At 47.5% G+C, this 22,079-nt stretch overlaps 1 protein-coding gene across 1 annotated transcript; it reads right to left on the reverse strand.

Moving 5' to 3' along the window:
- Window positions 1–9,379: 9,379 nt before the first annotated feature.
- LOC135810345 (uncharacterized) lies at window positions 9,380–17,681 on the reverse strand. The gene is made up of 7 exons (XM_065323835.1): window positions 17,454–17,681; window positions 15,101–15,274; window positions 13,882–14,041; window positions 13,177–13,535; window positions 11,639–11,939; window positions 11,093–11,204; window positions 9,380–10,006 (listed from the first exon to the last, which is right to left on the reverse strand). The coding sequence occupies exons 2-7, from the start codon at window positions 15,272–15,274 to the stop codon at window positions 9,853–9,855; spliced, it is 1,260 nt and encodes a 419-aa protein (XP_065179907.1). The 5' UTR covers window positions 17,454–17,681; the 3' UTR covers window positions 9,380–9,852.
- Between the last annotated feature and the right edge of the window lie 4,398 nt (window positions 17,682–22,079).

Below are 22,079 nucleotides of genomic sequence, written 5' to 3' on the forward strand. Positions count from 1 at the left end.
AGCTCAAAGTAGAGCTGCTGTTAGCTCAAGGTAGAGCTGCTGTTAGCTCAAAGTAGAGCTGCTGTTAGCTCAAAGTAGAGCTGCGGTTAGCTCAAAGTAGAGCTGCTGTTAGCTCAAAGTAGAGCTGCTGTTAGCTCAAAGTAGAGCTGCGGTTAGCTCAAAGTAGAGCTGCTGTTAGCTCAAAGTAGAGCTGCTGTTAGCTCAAAGTAGAGCTGCTGTTAGCTCAACATAGAGCTGCAATGCTAAATGGATGTAATATAGCGCAAGGCAGAGCCGCAGCAAATAGCTAGATAACACCAGTTGTGAGAGTGGACCCGATTAGTGGGTATGATAATTATGATGGTGTGAATAAGTTGGATAGGGAGGGATGGTGGGAAAAGAAACACTGCTGAAGCACGATCCGTTGTCTGGAAGAGCACAACAGGGCAAGCAAGATTTGTTTTTCTTTTCCGCAAAATGGGCTGGTGCCATTTGTGGTTACGCAGCAAAACAAAGCGCATGACGTCAGTCTTGAATGCAGTACAAAGCAATGCAGTGCAGTGTGTGCGCTAGTTCGGATTGTTGCTAACAAGTACTAGCACAGCTAGTACACCATTAGCCCCATCCCTCACACAAACAAGTCAACAAAGAGGCATCTTTGGATTGAGGAGTGCTGGTTTCGAAACAACTGGTTTGAAGCTCAAAGTAGAGCTGGTGTTAGCTCAGAGCAGAGCTGCTGTTAGCTCAAAGTAGAGCTGCTGTTAGCTCAAAGTAGAGCTGCGGTTAGCTCAAAGTAGAGCTGCGGTTAGCTCAAAGTAGAGCTGCGGTTAGCTCAAAGTAGAGCTGCTGTTAGCTCAAAGTAGAGCTGCGATTAGCTCAAAGTAGAGCTGCTGTTAGCTCAAGGTAGAGCTGCTGTTAGCTCAAAGTAGAGCTGCTGTTAGCTCAAAGTAGAGCTGCGGTTAGCTCAAAGCAGAGCTGCTGTTAGCTCAAAGTAGAGCTGCTGTTAGCTCAAAGTAGAGCTGCGGTTAGCTCAAAGTAGAGCTGCTGTTAGCTCAAAGTAGAGCTGCTGTTAGCTCAAAGTAGAGCTGCTGTTAGCTCAACGTAGAGCTGCAATGCTAAATGGATGTAATATAGCGCAAGGCAGAGCCGCAGCAAATAGCTAGATAACACCAGTTGTGAGAGTGGACCCATGAAACCAGCACTCCGTTAGCTAAGCACTATTGACGCACAGCAAGGGTCAATTAATGTCAGCACAGGCAAGCATTGTGCAGCTAGAGTTCAGTAGCTTATTACTCACCCGAGTTGGGGATCATGTCATCCATGGCACGGCAGCAAGCCGGGACGATAGCTGGCGCTTACCGCTTGTTGTAGTCCGGATGTAGCATAGACACGCATCGCTCTTTCCACTGACCTGCCACTCGGAAGAAGGAGTCGGGGGCACTAGCCATAGCAGCGGTGGTGGCTGCACCAATGTGGACCGAATGCCCGGAGTAGTTCGACTGGGATGGTACACCGGCCGCAGCGACAAGAGACCATACTGTTACTGTGAATGACTGCCTGGTCAGCTGCTGTCTGTTCGAGAGTATGAACAAGAGTTGCTCCGGTCCCTCGCGACGAGTGACAAATGGGTAGCTAACAATGGCACGGACCGGTCAGTACGGCGGTACAGACGGGCCAATGTCACTAGTAACGCCTTTACCGAATGGGTCCGTCTTGGATGAAAGCAGGAAGAGTTGCAGGCGTCCATCACCAGGGGAGCTAGTACAGCCCCGTGTGATGCCATTAGTGAATTCAGCACACCGAAGAAATCCAAAGAAGCAGCATGGCGGCTTGGTAGAGCAGCTTGTCATGGCCATTCAGGATACTACTTTTCCGGCGTGCATCCGTCAGGTGTCGTAGGATTGGCATAGTTATAGGAAGGCGAGGGGTGAGTACAGCCGTACCATGGCATCGCTGGATGCCCTTCAACACCCTCTTCAGAAGCCACGCATCTACTAAGGGGCCGGCAAACCCATTCTCAAGGTGGGCTTTATGCACCGCACTCGCATACACAGATACAGTTCAGGGCATGCTGATCATAGTTCACGCATGAATGTGTGTCCAGGAACGATGACTCGGGCAGCAAAAGTGAGCTTCCCCAGGAGGGACTCGAGTTGACGCTGGCCGATGCTGCGCTCACTGATAGTAGCCATGAGTGGCGCACGGATCTCGGACAGCTTGTCCTCTGGTAGCCGAGCTTCGTGGCGCTCGCAGTCTAGGACAATACCAAGGAAGGTCAATGATGGTGGTGGCCCTTCGAGCTGGGATGGAGCAAAGAGGAGTGCCGAGATACGTGAATGCCCGGAGGGGGATGGTGAGTTGCTGGTTGGCTGCAGCCAAACCAGTGGAGATATCGAGAAAGTCATCGAGGTAATGAAGCTGGTGATCTATAGCAAACTCGTGCTGCATGATCCAGTTGACTGCTGTGGCTACTGAGTCAAAGACGGCTGGGCTGGAGCGGAGGCCGAAAGGCAGAAATCGCTTGTAGTAGTAGGAGCCTTCCCAGCGAAGTCCTGACGGCGGACTGGGATCTGCCGAAATGCACTGCGTACATCGAGCTTGGACAAATACACAGGCTGTGGGCATGACCTGATGATGTTGATCGCGTTGTCAATGCTCGCGTAGTGCAGAGAGAGCGGCTCGGCAGGAATGCTGTCGTTCGCGCCGGTGCCTTCCGGACTAGACAGATGGTGGATCATTCGCAGCTTGCCGTTCTTTTTGGGGATGGCCCCAATACCAGAGCGGCGCATGAACTGAAATGGAGGTGACGGAAATGGGCCTGTGGTCTCGCTGCGGGCGCAGGAAGCAGCTAATTGCTCGGATATAAATGCCGAGTGAGTGAAAGCCAAGGGTAGATTATTAGAGAAACCCGAAATGTCGTGTTGGCCGGCAGATCCAAGAGTAAAGCCACGGCGCAGGCCGTGGAGAACATACGCAACACATGATTGATCTGAGTGGTTACGTAACAGGCGGGCAAAGTGGTCGGCTAGCAGTGTGGTGTCTGCAGAGTGTATAGGAAAGAAGCTACGTACCGAGTCAGGCGATTCGGTAGCCATTCTGCTAGGAGCGGCGGGGTGGCCGATTGGCTCCGCGCTGCTGCTGGTTGCACATGATGCATGGGTGGTCCTTGCCACACTGGCTGCAGGTGTGGGAGAAGCGGCACGACGACGAAGAACAGCGACCTCCATTGAAGTTGCGGCAGATTTCTTGGCCGTCGCTAGTATGGTTGCGACCACTGGAGGTAAATGCTGCTGGCTTGGAGACGAAAAGGACACAAACCGCCCCTGGATGGAACGGCTTACATTGAGCGCATTTTGGGTGTGCATGGCCTGTGACAGCTATCTGCCATAGGTTCACGTCGATGGTGTCCAACCTCTTCGTGCCTGGTTACTGGGCCACGAGCATCCGCAGCTGGCGGTCGTACTCTAGCCACGCGCTTGGGAAGAACTGGCGGTTAGCAGTCAGGATCAACTGCTGGTACGCAATCAGTTCAGCAGTTCAGCAGTGCGGTGTAGGGCAGCAGCCGTGATAACAGACATGTATGTGGTCCATGCCTCGAGCCGGGTAGCTACATGTATAATTATCGTGAACCTTGCGACGCACCTGCTTCGCGTCATCCGACTCAACGATATTTAGCTGGATATCGTTATTCGGGCTGTGCACCAGCCGGAATGTTGGGCCGGAAGTGTGCAAGAATGTCAGGCAACAAACTTGAAAAATCTACGAACTCCCCTCGCAAGATACGTTCTTGCACAGCCTTGGGCACAGCTGGTGCAGGTGGCTGATCGGGTGGGTTACAGGAGCTTGACCTGGCGTAGTGGCGGCAGCTGCCGCATTGCCTTGGCCTTGGGTGAGGAGCGGCACAATGCTCTCCGATAATAATAAAATGGCGGCCGACAAAGCCGACTACACCTCGTCCCGTACGGGAGCGCAGAGATCCGTTGAGCCCGCGTCACCTGAGCTGGCGGAGGAGGCATTGGTGCACGTCGGGCTTCTGGGCTCGCGAGCCGTGTCCGCACTGTCATGTTGCTGGTTCTCCCGGCCGGAGCTACCAAGGGCTAGTTGTGCCAGCAAACGGTGCTGTAAATACTTTTACTAAGTTTCCTTTCGGATTCAAGCCGCGCTGAGAAGGCTCGCCGCGGAGGGCTTGGCAAGGCATTGCCTTGACAGTGTCGACAGTAAGGTCAGACATACTGGAGAAATACAGTGTCGAGGTGACACTCGGGCTGGCAGCAAAGCTACGAAAGGAAAAGAAACACTGCTGAAGCACGATCCGTTGTCTGGAAGAGCACAACAGGGCAAGCAAGATTTGTTTTTCTTTTCCGCAAAATGGGCTGGTGCCATTTGTGATTACGCAGCAAAACAAAGCGCATGACGTCAGTCTTGAATGCAGTACAAAGCAATGCAGTGCAGTGTGTGCGCTAGTTCGGATTGTTGCTAACAAGTACTAGCACAGCTAGTACACCATTTATGCGATTCGTATGCAATTTGCCTCGAATTATGCGATTATTCGATTTTGGTAGGAGTTATGCGAAAAATTATGCTAGCATAATCCGTCAAGGCCTAACTGTCGAAGGGGCAAAGGTGGTGGCAAAACAGATGAAAGCTGATCTCTTGAGAGCTGGGTTTGTGCCCAATGAACTAAAATCCCAGTGGGAGCCATCACAAACGGTCGAAATGCTAGGCATGTGCATTGACCTCAAAGAGGGTCGAATTTTTGCGACAGAGCGCAGAGTGGCGAGGCTTAAAGAGTGCCTAGCACGGTTGAGCGGTCTAGCAGCGCCACCCGCGAGGGAAGTGGCGAGGCTAGCCGGCTTCCTGTTGTCTATGTCGCTTGCGCTCGGGCCAATTTGCCGTCTGCGTGCCAGGGCATTCTACAGCATGATATTGTCTAGGAGTTCTTGGTACGCCCCAGTGAAATGGCCGGATGCGGCAAGGTGCGACTTGGAATTTTGGAGCACGGTTTTTGAAGACTGGCACGGCCAACCATTTTGGAAAAACTGCCCAAAGGCAACGGTCCTGACCTGGTCCGATGCGAGCGACTCTGGCTGGGGCGGATTTTTAGTAGACGGCAGTGCAGTCGAGGTAGCCAGAGGAGAGTGGTCCAATGAGATTTTGAATGACCGAAGAAGCTCCACGTGGAGAGAATTGAGAGCAATCGCGTTGGTGCTTGAATCATTAGCACACAAACTAGAAGGAGGTATCTGCATTCACAGAAGCGATAACCAGGCAGCTGTGCACATTATCCAGGTGGGCAGCAGAAGGGAGCATTTGCAAAGGGAGGCCATGCGAATCCCCCAGGTGTGCATGAAGCACGGAATCCGCCTGATTGCCGAATGGGTTCCCAGAGAACAAAATGAACTGGCGGACTACTATTCGAAAATAGTTGACACAGATGATTGGTTGCTAAACCCGGCTGTTTTTGAACAAATCGAGCGTCCCCATACGCTAGATTGCTTTGCGAGTCTGAGGACGAAACAGTTAAAGCGTTTCTGTTCAAGGTGGTGGAATCCGGGATGTTATGCGATCGATGCCTTTACGGTTGATTGGTCAATGGAAACGGTGTGGCTTACACCTCCGTTCCACCTAATACCCAGGGTTTTGAGTATGTTAAAAATGTGCTGCGGCCATGGCACACTGGTCGTGCCTAAGTGGGTGTCAGTGGATAGGTGGCCAAAATTACATGGGAGGCAAAGCTGGAAACCATTTGTAAAAGGAGTTTTGGTGCTACCCCATGATGAAAACACATTTCTGGAAGGTACCTGCCCTTACAACTTGCTGGGGGGGGGGGGGGGCAAGCAATATTATACAGAAATGCTGGCTTTAAGAGTGTGCATGAAGAATAACTGTAGCTGATTTGCGTACTGACACGATTGCTGTGGTTTTGTGGCGCGAGCATATGTGAGTGCACGGTGCAAGAGGCATTGTCCTATGTTGGTGTTCAGGGAACACCATTGCCTGCAGGGCAGGAGGCAGATGCTGCTGACAATGTCATAATCCGCAGGGTGGACGGATGCTGCTGCTGGTGATGCCGATGACGATGTTGTAGCCCTCAGGGCTCGGCAGACGCTGCTGCTGATGCCGTTGTATAATGCTCTTCAAGTGATGCTGATAGCTGCTGCAGATGCTGAAGCCGCCGCTAATGCTGATGACTCTGTTGACAGGCGCCTCACGTTATGATCTTGTGTTCATGCCTAGAGCTGAGGGCGGTTCAAGTGGAGCCAACCCAGGAGCTCGTGAACCTATCCAGGAAGATTCCAGAAGTCATGTTGGCGAGTAGGGCACCGGGAACAGTGACCAAGTATTTGTCGACATGTCAGCGTTGGAAAGAGTGGGCTAGCAGTCAAGAGATCCCGAGCGTACCAGCCGAGTCTTGGCACATATGTTTGTATGTCGTGAAGCTGCTCCAGGAGGCACGGACAGCGTCACCAATAACATCCGCTATTTGCGCGTTGGCCTGGTCGCACAAGGTGCGAGGCCTACCGGACCCCACAGACAACGCACAGGTTCGGAACCTAGTCCAGGCCTCCAAACAACTGCTGGCGGCGCCGAAGAACCGGAAGAAGCCGATGACGAAGCAGATGCTAAACCTTTTTTCGATATTTTGGCTATGTCTGCCACCTTCTGCTGCTTACTGCGGCAATGTCGCTCCGAAGCATTTCAAAAGGCGTTTTGCCTTTTTTGCATCACGTTGGCATCATTGCAAGGTGATAAACTCAGGCTTCACAAAACAACTTTCCCGTAGAGATCGTCAGAAACTCTTGAGGAAACTCCGTAACTCTAGAGGCAGGGCTGATACGCACCATCGTAGATTATCCTTGACTCACTCTTGTCCTAGTTTGCGTTGACTTTCAGATCCGCTCAAATGATCTTCAGCGCGATATTCCCGCTCCTTTCGATTTTTGAATTTTTTCTGGTTCAATTTCAGCCCACTGTTCCGACTCTGCCACATTTTCAGGCATTTTGGCCCATTTCATATGACTTGTTGCCATCCCAACTACCTCCGTCATCATCCATACTTGGCCGCTCCAGCTAAATCACGTGACTAGAACTAAAGTGGAAGGAAGATCGACTAAGGTGACTAATATCATCACTTTTTTCCCTCAAAATAGCCAAAATTGTGTGCGGTGATGTTTACCGTTTTACAGTGGGAGTCAAACCTAGAAGGTATTGTAATACACTGTAGTAGCTACTGCAGCGGTAGCTGACTAGCTTGCAAGAATACTGTACTCTGTAGCATTTTGACCAGCGCAACAACACAATCACAGTCATCATTGTTGCCAGATTTTCGCCTAGTATTGGATAAGCATGCCATGTTGAACCATGTTGAACCATGTTGAACCATGTTGAATCATGATGAACCATGTTGAACCATGTTGAACCATGTTGAACCATGTTGAACCATGTTGAACCATGTTGAACCATGTTGACCTACAGGTACATACATGTTTTTCGATTTTGACAGCATGTTACAAGGCGAGGACGCGTAGTGCTCCTGACTACAACCATAACCCGGTTGGCAGAGTCCCGGTCTTGCGACCATCTGAACCGTAACATGCTGTCAAAATCGAAAAACATGTTAAACTACCAAGCAAGGCTTCTGTATATAGGTACATACATGTACATCAAGCATGTAGATTATAGGAGTGCTGGATATAGCTAGATTTTTTTATGATATACATTAGAAATTTATTACTCAAATTTTGAAGATTAAAAGGAAAGCTTTGCAATAATAACAATAAAACGTAGCCTGTAGAATGTAAAAAGTCACTGAGTACAGTTTAATTCAATATCCATGTCCAGTATTTATAATAAAAATAATCTGCTGCAATTTATAGATTCTCACATGCGAGCAACCTGGGCCTCAGCAACAACCAGCTCAGCAGACTCCGGATGCCGAACCGATCGCTCACGGAAAAGACCCCGTGAACCCCGCAAACACATGATGCATGATCGCCACAGGGCAAATGAGAGACGGCATCTGATGTACGATATTACGTGGGAGTACTGCTCCTTCCTCCTTTCCGCTCTCAATAACGCGATTCGGCGATAGAGTGATGTCGCCGCTCTTCCCATGCCACCACTTGCCGACAGCACAACAGGCATGAACGTCGCATGCTCCACCTCTCTCACGCTCTCTTCATAACATCGTCGCTTTTCTTTTTCATGGCGCCAATGGACAGTGGTGTGTGGTGCAGATCGATTTGAGCTTGCATGAGGATTAAAAACCCGTGTTTCAAGTAAAGTACGCTCAAAACGACTGCCCCACAAACCACTGACCGCTACATCAAGCCGCGCATGCTCCTCCACAATAGCAGACCTGTATCTCATTCTCTCTCCAGTGAGTGGCTGCAGCTCGTGGCTTAATGGAGACATTGTGACAAGTCTCTTGAAGGAGAGAGGCTGTCACATCCCGGTTCTCATTATGGCGGATAATGGTAAGCCCACCAAGGGGACATGACAAGGCATGGTCAATACCATTGTCCCGTCCACAAGAGCAATGAGTTGGTAACCTCGGCGGCATCCAACCATAACGGAGGCACAAGCCGTCCATAAACTCAGCTTTGCTCAGTGAAAAACCATACTTTTTCAATGGACGGCAAGTCAGCCAACTCGAGGCGCCAGGTTCACGGGCGAGGACAATGGTGTGTCGCAAGGCGTCCGACGCATCATTGCTAATAGATGGGAACAGATGGAGACCATGATTCATAATGTTGCTGGAGACACCACGCCTCAGAGGGCTGCGGACTACACCACCAGTTTTGGCTAGTCTGTTAGTTCAGTAGTCGGCATCAAAAGCACCCATAATGCCAGTTTGCTGCAATTATGCCACTTTTATGCTCGGCAGTGCTAGTTTACTAAAACCAGCATATAATTCTACTGATAATGGTAGCATTAGCCGCCGATGCGTAGCAGTGAAACCTGTCGAACACGACCGCATAAGGGAACTGCAAAAATGTGGTGTCTGTCACCAGGTGGTCGCCTTGTCCAGGGTCAATTGACTAGAAATAGCACCCATTGGTCCTGGTTGCAGTGGTCTTCTAGAACAGGTGGTCGCCTTGACAGGTTTTACTGCATTCCGTTCTCATTAGACCTACGCATGCAGCCCACGAATCTCGTTAAGAAAGTAGCTATCGAGGGTAATATTGGTAAGCATGACTCTCTCATATTGATCTAGCATTACTGATTACTCTCTACCCTCAGTTCTTTGTCTGAGTTATACTCATTCGAATTTGGTACAAGTATTCTGCTGTCTAGGAGCCGGGAAAGCACCTTTCCTTAGCATCCTTCAAAGCAACATCAACTTCTGGGCTGTGCCAGAACCTATTGCAGACTGGACGAATGTGGCTTCGGAGTAGGTGAGTTGATTCATATCAAGTTTGAGCAGCGTTGTCGAAAATATGACCATCATAATATATGTTTGCATTGTACTGAATGAAATGACAATGCAATGTACATGTAGTAAAGGTTGGCACATGATCCTGCACAACACAGCCAACGAGAAAGTGAAAAGCGAGCATTCAAATTAGCATTATAATGCTGATATATCAAGCAGCGCTCAAGCATTATTAGTAATAATAATCAAGCATTAGGCGAAGATGCCCAAATAAGTGAGCCAGCAGATAGCTGAAATAGGGCATGACGCAAAACCACTTGGGGCCGTCAGGTTAATTTTCCTGGACCGAGCCAGCCGGGAAAAAACCCTCGCGCCGACGGACGCAGTAGAGAGGGAAAAAACCGGGTGTATATCCCCAATGGCGATTAGGCATGATGTTGGCATGGAAAATGGTGAGCACATTGCGTAATGGGGAAATACACAACAGTTCTCTTAGTCTAAATCATCAGCTCCGCTTCCAGGAGTAGATCGTCGCTGTTGACTGTTTCGTCAAGGTCTGGCTTATTCAAGTCGACGTAGGTTACGTCACCAACAAATTCTCTCATCGCTTTCTCAAATGCATCGTCATCAAGCAGGTCGATGTCATAGAGCCTAGAACAGTCAAAAGAATAAGAAGTTATCTACAGCCGGTAAGACAATACGAAGGGACATTCAGATACTGCTATGGGAATGTCTTGGATGTGATATACTCAAACTACCATGTTGTGACTGCAGTAGTAATAACTGCACCACTCATGTTTATAATTAAATCCCAAAAATGACGGAATATTAAAAGAAAAATTACGTCTAGCATGGGACTCGGGTAGACTGAAATTTTCACACCCATAGGAACTCAATCACCCTGGAGGATCAAAGTGCAGATGCAGCTTCTAAAGCGGTCGGAGATGAGTAGTTCAGACCTACCATACAGTTGCCTATAAAATACGGAAAATTCAATCCGCTGCATCCATGCAAATTCGATTCGCGCCATGAATCAAAAAATGTGCAGTGTGAAAACTCGGACACATTAACCCTTTGGCTCTCCACCATACAAATTTCGACGGTATCCCGTCGATGCCTTCAAACAGCCATAACGCATTCAAATATTGCACTATCTATCGTGAACATCGAAGTATGTATGGTGTAGCTGAAGTCCTCAGCTTTCCGTTGGTGCAATCGTTTTCACGATAGCTCCAACGGTTGTTGAGATATCGCGCTCGAAAGTTGGAGGACGGCACTTTTCTCGTTCCGAGCACATTTTCCAGCATGAACCGGGGAATTCCCCTTGTTCTCAAGTACCTGTGATGAATTTTCTTGCGTAAATCATGGTGCAGGCTACCTGCTACGGCAGTACAAAAAAAATCAGTGCTAGGCGAGCAAGGAAATTGAAATGGCTGAAGAAGAAAGGGACTGAGGGCATTCCCAGCGATGTGGTACCTTCGCTGGGCTGTAGAGCGGGGACTGGTACTCTGATTACACTCGGTGATGGCCCATTGCGTTCGCGCTGAGAGGAGCTTTCCGGAGAGCCCAAGAATATGGAAATCAGGCTACTAGAACGTAAGTTATGACCAAAAGTTGACACAATTTGAGCGAAAATTATGGCTATTGCTAAATAGTGGAGTTATGGGGGAGCCAAAGGGTTAACGCATGGCATGTAAGGCACAGTGTGATGAGAACTAGCCCATAACAAGCACTTACCAATCAAATTCAGACTTGGCATCGGACTTCATAGTAGAAGTATCAGCAGTGGAAGTAACTTCACTTCCTTCACTTTGGGACACCTTCGTAGTGGCTGGGCTTTCCTTCTTAGCTGAATAGTACAGATGAAGAAGCAAGCATTTATTATTAATTAATATATTTACAACGGATCAAGCCAGATTATAGCATCCCATTAGCCATAGAATGCTGGAACATACATATCATACACGCAAGATCACCTACTACCAACCCCTACGTCAGGAATAGCGTTAACTATTTGCAAAGCCCTTAAACTGTATTATAGCACACTACAGCCGTGTTGAAGCAAATGGTCTTTCCACACAAGAAGGAAGCAGAACTAACTATCCACATGTAACGAGAGGTTTAGCAGATATCCCAAAGACCATACAGTAAATGCCAAGCCAGGCCACACAGATAAACAACAAGAGAAAGGTTTCGCTTAAGAAAAGGCACAGGAAAGGACAACAGATCGAAAGTAATGTCTTCAAAAACATTTCTAATACCAGCATCAGCAATGCAACTTACCGGAAGAATGACTGCTGAGTCTTGTTATCTTAGCAGGTGGTGTCCCTGGAGTGGAACGCTTGGTAGGTACAGTACTCAGTACTGGACTACATACATTCTTGCTTGCTGAACTGGAAACTACTGATGGTGATTCCTTGTTGGTTGAATCGGCCGGTCTTCTTTGACAGGTGTCTTCTGCAGATACAGTGCTGTCACTAATGGTCGCGTGATGCTTGCGTTTCTCAGGAAGGATTTCATCTAAAGACTTGATGCGAAGACCAGCAGCGGTGGACGGTTGTGGGGACACTGGAACAGCAACAGGCTATGGAGCAGTCAGAAGAATGGAGACAGAAAGAGAGAGAGAGAAAGAGATAGAGAGAAAAAGAGAAACTTAAAACATCTGAGAGGCCTTGCATCGGCTGATGATTTGAGACAGTGCAACATGTAAACCAGCTGCAGGACATAATTATTACGAAGCACTTTAAAGCAGTGAATAAAGTTGTAATAGCTATGAAAAGTATGAATGCCGCAGACATCACCAGGCAACATGACAATTTTGTTCAAGATTTGGTTTTGTGTGTTTCCAAAATCGATTTTCACGCTCCGCTCCACCTTCAACAAATTGTCATGTTGCCTGGTGATGTCTGCGGCATTCATAATTTTCATAGCTATTATTATACTTTTATCTCCACGTAGATTATTAATAAAGTTGGAAGTTATTTATACACAGCACTGGCGCAAAGAGCGGATGGCACCTTTGCGGAACAGCTCGACAACAAAAAAAAATGAAGAAAGCAAACCATGCACAAATAGTGGTGCACATTGAAGCTTCACTTTCAAATTCGGTGCAAATTTTGGTCTTCTAATGTTGTGCACTGCAGTTGTCAGTAGCATTGGTGGTACTGCAATAATTACAGAGCTACAAACCACCGGCGAGAAGGAAAACAACTTGACATCATTTTGAGGTCGTATAAGCCCCCCAATCAGCCACACACCGAGATGAAGAGATGCACACACGTTTACCCAGGAACTCAAGAACGCAAAATAAAATATTGCAAAGTAACCGCCCGTGAGGTTGAAGTTCTGCAACTAAAGGATAACGGGTGAAACGGTGGGGATCCTCAAAGGACACCGCCAAAGTCGTCAACAAAAAGAATGGCATATGAATCTGTCAACTGTCAGCACCAGGACAGCACCAGGACATACATATCCTTGCATGTGTCCTTCAGAAAGAAAGGATTAGAAAGTTGTGCTCCAGATTCACGTCTGCAAAAATGAAAAAAATATTCCTTTTCGTAAATGAAAGCAATGCCACTATACCTTTAAAGAAGCAAGCATATTGATGCATGCATGCGCTGACAGTTACAGGCAGCCAGACAGACACAGACAGACACGCATCACACACAGTTACACCCTGTCACACACACATACACACACACATACACATACACACACAATCACACACACACACACACACATACACACACACACCCGCACACACACGAACGCACACACAACTCATTCATTGATATACCAATGGATGTACATGGATACAGTACCTCAGGCCTGCGTCGTTTGGCTAACGGCTTTGCTTGGACTTCTTGCTGAACAGATGCTGTCCTTTTCGTGGGTAACAAAGGACCTGGACCACGCCTTGCAGTTTCAGATCTACGCTGTTGATTTAGCTGATCGCGAGCATGAACCCAATGGTATCGGCTCATTGCTCGAGTTGCTCTTCTCATATCCATTCTGGAGTCAGCGGCAGTTGAGTCGGTGGCAACCCCTTGTGTTCGGGCGTGTCGCAGTCTTTTTTGAGATTTGCCAATAGTCCGGATGGTAGCGCTGCGCTGTGCACTGCTATCATCAGGTATGGTTATCCGCAACTTGAAATCAGGTGGAAGCACCTGCGCTGGTCCACCTGAAGAGTAGATAGGACAGTAAGGGTTAGCATCAAATATGCTTGGCAAGCAGTGTGGATACGCCACATCCAGCAACATTGCGCTCACCACGAGCAAGAGTACGCAAGTAACCGGTAATACGCAACTCCCGCAGCCCTTTCCGTACCAAGGACGTGTAACATGTTTGTTTGATTATCCTAATTTTTCAGGTGAAATGGGCCTTCTTGCTTCATACAACTAAAAGCAGTGTTGCAGCCATTTTGCGGTGCAGATTTCTATAGACTCAAAAAAAGCACCTCATACACACGCTATCATTGGCAAAAGGGCTAGGTACAGTCTTACAGCAAAGAGCAAAATAATTCTTACCTTTGACTGGATTTCCTTGGGATGCGGTCGTAGGGGGTTGAACTTGGCCAGTTTGCAGAGGCGCATCAGGACGGGGCTTCAAATGCTTGAAGGGGCAGAACGGCTTGGTACATCCCCCTCGCTGAGACTCCCAGTAGCATGGCATGCTGCCACGGTCTTTCTGCAACACAGTCACCAAGACCACATCGAAAACAAAAAAACTCAGCATGCATCACCGTGCACTAGGTTTTCCTCAAATCAGCGCGTTTTTACCGCCTGGTCAGTTTTCCCTCGGCTCGAAAATACATCAGATTCGGCTGAAAAATTAGCTGATTGTTTGAATATTCGAACGTCGTGTGAAACAACTTGTTTTGTAGTCAACTAGTCCATCACAATTTCATGCAGGAGGAGTACTGTAGGAGTTTGGCTTTCGGCTTGTACAATTCGTTTTCGCAAAGCTTCCCGTTTCTTTACTTATCTTCGATATTTATGACCCACCCAAGTTGGGTGGTGTGCTGCTTTGCTGCTTCGAATTGTAGTTAGACCGCTTTGTCAAATATCGTATTGGTCTCGTCATCGTCCAGTAACTATCGACATTCTTTGTTCCGTTGGGACTATGGCTTTTGCTCGTTTTCGTTGCGCTTGCCTTCCCCTCTTTGGTCTTTTCATAACCTTGAACCTTCCAAGTGGGAAGGCTTTCGGTTAGCGCTACTGAGATGTGTTGAAGCTAGTTGTCAGGACGTCGAATGGCTCAGTACTCTTGTCAGTTTTATGGCTAGATATTGCACTTTCTGACTGTATTATAGTATCCAGTTACAGTGATGAAGAGTTACTCTTAACTCGTATCCATAATGTCCTTTTTCTTTCTACATTTTATTTATGGCTCAACATCCGAGTTTCAAATAATAATAATAATAATTCAAAGGATCAGTTTGGGAAGTTAACTGCCTGAAAAGAGAAACGAATCGCGAGACCCACCAGGACTCCAACCCCGGGACCTTGTTTGTCATGAGCCATGCTCTACCCACTGAGCTATGGGACCGGGCTGAACCTAGAAGGCGCTGGCAATTTTTTCACTCCAAAGGCAGCTCACACCACGTGCCACACATACTGATCGCACTTGGATCTTTCTCCCTCCCCATGGCCCAGGGGACCAACCACGGTCAGTTTCTGGACCCTACCAGACAAAAAGGCGACAGAGTGTGCAGGCAAAGTAACCACACAGGCTGGCTTTACTTACATGTATTCCCATGTGGCGACGTGGACAATTCGGAACAATACAGCTTCCTCTGGCCCAATCTTGACAGACGTCTTCCTTGCCAAGTGCAGGAGCACTGTGTCGGAATGGACAAGCGCGTCCCTTCTTGCAGCTCGAGTAGTAGAAGAAGTAGCAATCATTACCGACTTGAGCCATCTGTTAATCAAACATTATTTGTTGAGAAGAAACACAACAGATTCAACGCCAACATTATAAAACATGTGGCGCAAGATGGAACTGTCGATGTAAGTTTTGTAGCCTCATGACTCCGGTATGGGCCAAGATATTCCTTTCCATTTTTCACGTATGATGTGCAGAGGTACCTGTATCCAGTCGTGTTATTTGTTCCTTATATTTCCAATTTCATGGCTCACCACGACCATACAAAATTCAATAAGCGTCGCCCTCCATTTTGAAAATATGGCGATGCGCCCGAAACCGGAGTTTGTGCAGTCATAGCGGCTACGCACCCTAGTTCATGCTGATCGATGTACACGATGTACAGTCGAGTCCTAAATTACTGGTATTGTACGACTCCCTGGTCAAGTCTGCACAGCGAAAGGCTAGAGCCAAAGCAAATATTATTGTTTGATGCCGGCAAAGACATGCGGAGAAGACGTCCTTTCTCCAAGCCACCTTGGTCATTTTCTCAACCCGCTGGTGCATGTCGACCAAGATATGTCCTTGAGGTACTGGTGAACTGGGGTCCTGGCATCAACAAGAATTCGCCGTGCCTAGCTAACCAATGTTGTCAGTAGAACTCAGCGTTTCCTGATCATGGCTCGACACACTCTTTTCTGTTTGGCCTCGCAGCTTTCACCCTGCGAGTGTGCAGTTTCCTGGCCACAACTGAATTCCTTAGTCATGACCATGATGACAAGTGACTGGTATGATCTCTGATGGACCTAAGTCATTAGCTTGAGTCAACACGAAGGTAAACTCTTCACTTGGAACGCTAGCTGCTTCCTCAGTCCTTTCTTGTTGCACTAGCAGATATGCTTACGAGAGGACCCAAGCAGACACTACTAGATATTGGGATAAGGGATAGGTGGTCTCCGGTCCGTGATGGACAATGAGAGCTCTGATACAGAGGGGCAAAGAGAGAGAAAGAGAGTGAAAGAGAGAGAGAGACTTGTGTTTCGTCAGGTTTTGACATGTTCCTTTCTTCTCAGTATTCTCGCTCGCATAGTACTCCACTTGATTTGATTGATTTTATTTGGATTCGCGAGACCAAACGAGCAGGAGTGCTCAATAACAGGGTAGCGAATGGTTGAGTTGTGCTATGTGACAATGTAGTGTGTGCGTGGGGTGGTGGTGGTGGGGGGGGGGGGGGGAGCTGCGGAGGCCCAATACAATGTAAAGGGATGGGAGGAGAGAAGGCCAGCGGAGAGTCAAATTCAGAAGAGGGAGGAGAGAATAGCTGAAGTGCACGGTTACTGTGCGAATTCACCACTTCTATGATAATCTTGCCTATGCTGTTGCTCATTAGGATTTTGGAAAATTCTATCCTTCGCTTTCATGTAACTGGGCAAGGAACTCGTTTGAACTTGCGAAGTTAAAAAAAATCAATCAATCAATCAGTACCATGGCCTTTTCAGATTTTCATTGTACAGTACCTACATGTATTTGTAGTATCTCCCGGGATCAGTATTTCTACTTGAAATAATATTCACCCAAATGCCTCACTCTTAGCATTCTTTTACTCGCTTCCATGTAATTGGGCTTATTGCCTGTTTGGTTTTGCGAATTCAAATATAAAACCACAACGAGACAGAGACAGAGAGACAGAGACATAGCGACATAAGCAGAGACACAGAGAGTGACAGGGAGACCGAGAGCCAGACAAAGAGAGGGAGATACAAAGGGGGGGAGAGAGAGAGGAAAAGAAAGAAAGAGATAGTGAGAGAGAGAGTTAGAAAGAGATAGAGAGAGAAAGAAAGAGAAAGAGTCGGAGAGAAAGACGGAGAGGGAAATAGAGAGAGAGATTCGGTAGGAAGGGGGAGAGAGAGTATCGAAAAAGAGGAGAGAGAGAAAGAGGGAGAGAGAGAGTGTGACAGAGAGAGAGAGATAGAGAGAGAGAAGCAGAGAGAGGAAAAGACAGAGAGAGAGAGAGAGAGGGGGGGGGGGAAAGAGAGAGAGAGAGAGAGGCTAAGAGAGAGAGAAACTCAGAGGGAGAATAATAGTGAGAGATGGGCTGTATAATAAAGAGTGAAAGGCTAAGGGGAACAGAGAGAAAGACAAAGCGGAAGGCAGAGAGAGAAAGAGGCAAAGTGGTACAGATAGAGATATAGGGCAAACAGCTTGACAGAAGGAAGACAGACAAACAGATACTTACAGTAAATTTCACAACTCGCGGCCGACTTCACACCGAGAATCGAATAATCCCAAGTCTTCTGCAAGGACGATACTTAGCAAGGTGCTAGAGGGATCTACACAGAGAGAACCTGATTCTGATATCTGTTGGAAGACGGCAACTTACTCAGGCACGCAAATAATCAATCTCTGGTGGGAAGCAAGGTGTTTGAGGGAAGACACTAGAAAACCAACCGGTCACAGACACTGATCCTGGAGAACTAGTTGGAGACTGTAGCAAACCTAGGGTTTATATACATGTACCTACGCTACGTGACGTCACATTGCGGCTGGTGGTTGGCAGCACAGTCGTCGGCGTGTGGTATAAGTATCCGTGACGTCACATTGCGGCTGGTGGTTGGCAGCACAGTCTCGCGTCGGCGTGTGGTATAACTATAACTATAAGGGCGCTTCGCTATGACACTAGACTTGGGCTTCAATATGAAGGACCCCACGATAGGTGGTCTGCCTTGGGGTCATCCTAGTTACGTGTAGACGAGGTCGTAGGCGTATACTACTAAAAAGGAGGAACATGTAAGTATTAGGTCTGCACTCAGATTTACAGACAAGGATAATTTAAAAAATAAAAGTACCAAGGAATTACAAGTGCCTCAGTTGACTGGATGTGTGTACTGGCGTGGGTACTTGCGACCTAAAACTTATCTTCGTTAATTTTATTATTATGGCAATAAGTAGGACGAGCTGAAGTGACATGTGGACTACTTTATTAACAATGTAAGCGATGGAGACGATGCAAGAAACAATCTTAAGGGTAAATAAAATACATGTAAGAAGAAAAAGGGCAATGGAAAAAAAGATGATTCGAACAAGTTTTCGTACAACACTCTTCAGGAATCACCGTTGTACTAAAGAACAAAATGAGAACAAAGGAAATAATATAGCAATCAAGGTAGGGTGACACGATACAATGACAGCACTGGAATATCGAGGTGCGATTTCTCACAAAAGTGTGTAGAACACAAGGGTATACAAGTAAGAACTAAGCGTGACAAGTGTGTATCAGCAACATAAACAAAAAAGTGAGAACGAATGATAATAATAACAATAATAAACAAGAAGGCAACGGCATTCACGGTTGGCGTGGGACTTGGCCCAAGCACAGATGACAGGTGTTCCAAATGATTTACCGAAACAAATTTTCATTACTCACACGGGTATGCCAGAGCATATGCGTAAACTTCGACATGTAGCTAAGCCATGCACCAATACAAGCTACAGTACTGGCAAATGAAATCCGACCACCTAGCGTCTCGTACGAATCGCTAACGCGGCTAGCGTACCGATAGGGGGGTCGTATATCAGTTGCCAGCACTGTTAACTACAAGCAATACAAGAGGTTATGGACTTTTGCATACACGTATTTGAAGCATGTACTCATGAGTCATGGAGTCATGGTACTGCTGTAGTATACTACAGTGTTTGCTCATTGAAATCCAGTCAAGTTTCTCAAGTACGCGCCGGGCGTTGCACAGCCCTAGACCAGTGAACACTGGGCTGCGAAATGATGCAAGGCGCAAACTTGAGTGCCGAGACTGGATTTCATTGAGCAGCACTGTAGTATAGGGCTTCGTAGACTGTCCCCCACGTGACGTGTAACCAGTTACCTGTAGGATTTCGTAGACTAGTAGCATCGTGTAGGGCTTCCGCTAGCCGCGCATGCCACAAAATCACGTTGGCTTTCCACATCAATTAATTATTTGAGTCCACGGGCACTGTAGATAATATTATCATAGTGCTCGATCATGATTCGAATAGAGCTACCCTATATAAAGGCACAGAGCACCACGCATTTATTACAACGAATGATGCGTGGTGCGCTTTGCTCATCATAACATTAATTTTTGTTTCGGGCCAAAAAATGCTGAAGTGCCAATAATTATTTACTTACTGAGAACTTATGCAGGCCAGGATCGACAAAAGCATCGAGCGAGCGAGGGCGAGCGCAGCGAGCGCACCGATACACTGACAGCTTGGCCTCGCGGCTTTTCATGCAGAGCCTCACCGGTGCCGGCCTGGCCTTGTCCTGTGACCATGGTAGCAGTGCAAGGCTGTAGTGTAGGCTGTAGTGTAGGCTGTAGTGTAGGCTGTAGTGTAGGCTGTACGGCTTTGCTTGTGAAACCAATGCGCTCTGCAGAGAGTGTTTGGTCAGCACTAATCGCGAGGAGCTGCTCACAGTCATCTGGATGACAGTGCTATGCTGTCGTCATTGTCCGCTCCAGTCCACGTAGTGCATTACCATGATTACTACAGTAAGATCAGGCGCCGAAGAACGCAGGGGCTCGAGCGCAGCCTAGGAAAGTTCTTAAAATTTTGATTCTAGCCAGACTGTTAATATTCACACGCGCGCGGCGAGTCGAGTGACGTCATGACGTTTGTCATGTACATGTACATGTAGTGCAATGTAGTACTTCTAAACTAGTGGGTGTCGTAAATGGGAATGACTGTACATGTAGCAGTTACTGTTTACACGTGTACATGACATGTACTCACCTCCCATACATGTACAATGTAGATCTACGTGTAAATTCGCAACTTCGTGTAAGTACATGTATGAAAATTTTAAAAGGGTTCTTAAATCTGATAATTCTAGCCTGGACTGTTCTTAAATTTTGCCGGTTTTCCAGCCTGTGTGTTCTTCGGCGAGGTGTTCTTCTTTGTAGTACAAGTCATCCGCGCTCAAGTCAAGGGGTTAAAAATAATAGTAACAACAATAAGAAAGGTTTGCTCCCCACACCAGAGCTCGCTCTATTCCGCCGACTTTACTTGACACTTGACTGACTCACGACTGCCATCCAGAGCACACGAGAAGTCCATCGAACCTTCGACTCGGCAAACCTGCAAGAAAGCACCACTCCCTGCTCAATACACAGTGTTTCGGGGAATTCACCCCTCATCAGTTGAGCTTGAGTAGGCTGAGGATGATTGTGCCTGAAGAGCACCACTTATATAGTCGCACCGCTTCCAGCGCGACAAACACCTCGTGAACACCAGATAGTAGCGTGAGTCAGTGTCGCTCCTGGACGGTGAGACAGACGTCGAGGACCCTCGGTCATTCGCAACGCTGTCACCTCCAAACCAACTAGTCGCAAGCCCGCGCTGGGCACAACAGTACGAAGTAGTGGTTTGCCGAGTCGAAGGTTCGATGGACTTCTCGTGTGCTCTGGATGGCTGTCGTCAGTCAGTCAAGTGTCAAGTAAAGTTGGCGGAATAGCGCGAGCTCCGGTGTGGGGAGCAAACCTTTCTTACAAATCATCGCCGAAGTCGCAACCACTACTTCGTACAGTAACAACAATAATAATAAAAATTCTAAGCACTCGCAGACTCCATTGCAGCCACTCACACATTACAGGGTACCTCACTTCAGACTCTCCAACTACGGTCTCTTCGCTGCATAAGTTCACTTCACTTCCAAAATAAATAAATAATACTAGATATAAATGGAATGCACCAAATTTTCTGGCATGGCCCATCTTCACGGTGAAAAACCATTCAACTAAAAGCCAACAAAAACTGAGCCGAGTATATATGCTGTGTGGTGCGGTAGTGCTTGAAATGTTTGTATGTGTGGAGGGTAGCAGCAATGGTGAAGTGTGTTGGTAGAAAGGGAAGGAGCGAAGGAGACCAGTGAAGAGCTGTGTCTGTAAGTGTGAATATGTGTTAGTGCGGCGTGAAGGGAAAGCACGAGAAGTGTGGTTACCAGCAGCAATGGTGAAGTGTGTTGTTGTGTGTCTTGAGCAGCAGACAACCAGACATACGCTTCACAGTGGAACACATCCAGGAGAATGCCTCGCACACATTCAGCTACCTCGACTTGTCTATCTCTGTGGCGAGTGGTGTTGTGCAATGGGAGTTGTTCGGGTGGTAGCTAACCACGGCGAACTGAATAATAAGGAGAGAAACAAAGAGAGAACTCATGCAGCGAAAAAATCGTAGTTGGAGAGTCTGAAGTGAGGTACCCTGTTATGAATAATAAAAATAACGTTTGAGGTAGGTTTGAGGTCGCAAGTACCCACGCATACACACACATCCAGCCAAATGAGGCACTTGTAGTTCCTTGGTCCTTTTTACTTTTTATAAATTATCGTTGTCTGTACATCTGAGTGCAGACCTAATACTTACATGTTCCTTCGTTTTTAAAGTGATACGCCGGTGACCTCTTCTACACGTAACAACTAGGATGACCCAAAGGCAGACCGCCTATCGTGGGGTCCTTCACATTGAACCCCAAGTTAAGTCCTTCACATTGAACCCCAAGTTAAGTCCTTCACATTGAAGACCAAGTTAAGTCTAGTGTCATCGCTGAGTCCCCTATACCACACGCTGACGAATCAGCAGCCAATCACCAGCCGTAATGTGACGTCACGTAGCGTAGGTACATGTATAAAACCCTAGGTTTGCTACAGTCTCCAATCAGTTCTGCAGGATCAGTGTCTGTCGCCGGTTGTTTTCTAGCGTCATCCTTCAAACACCTTGCTTCCCACCAGAGATTCATTATTTGCGTGAGTGAGCGAGTCGCCGTCTCCCAACAGATATCAGAATCAGGTTCTCTCTGTGTAGATCCTTCTAGCGCCTTGCTAAGTATCGTCGT

Source organism: Sycon ciliatum, chromosome 2 (assembly GCF_964019385.1).
Source record: "Sycon ciliatum chromosome 2, ocSycCili1.1, whole genome shotgun sequence".
In the NCBI taxonomy this organism is placed as follows: Eukaryota; Metazoa; Porifera; class Calcarea; order Leucosolenida; family Sycettidae; genus Sycon; species Sycon ciliatum.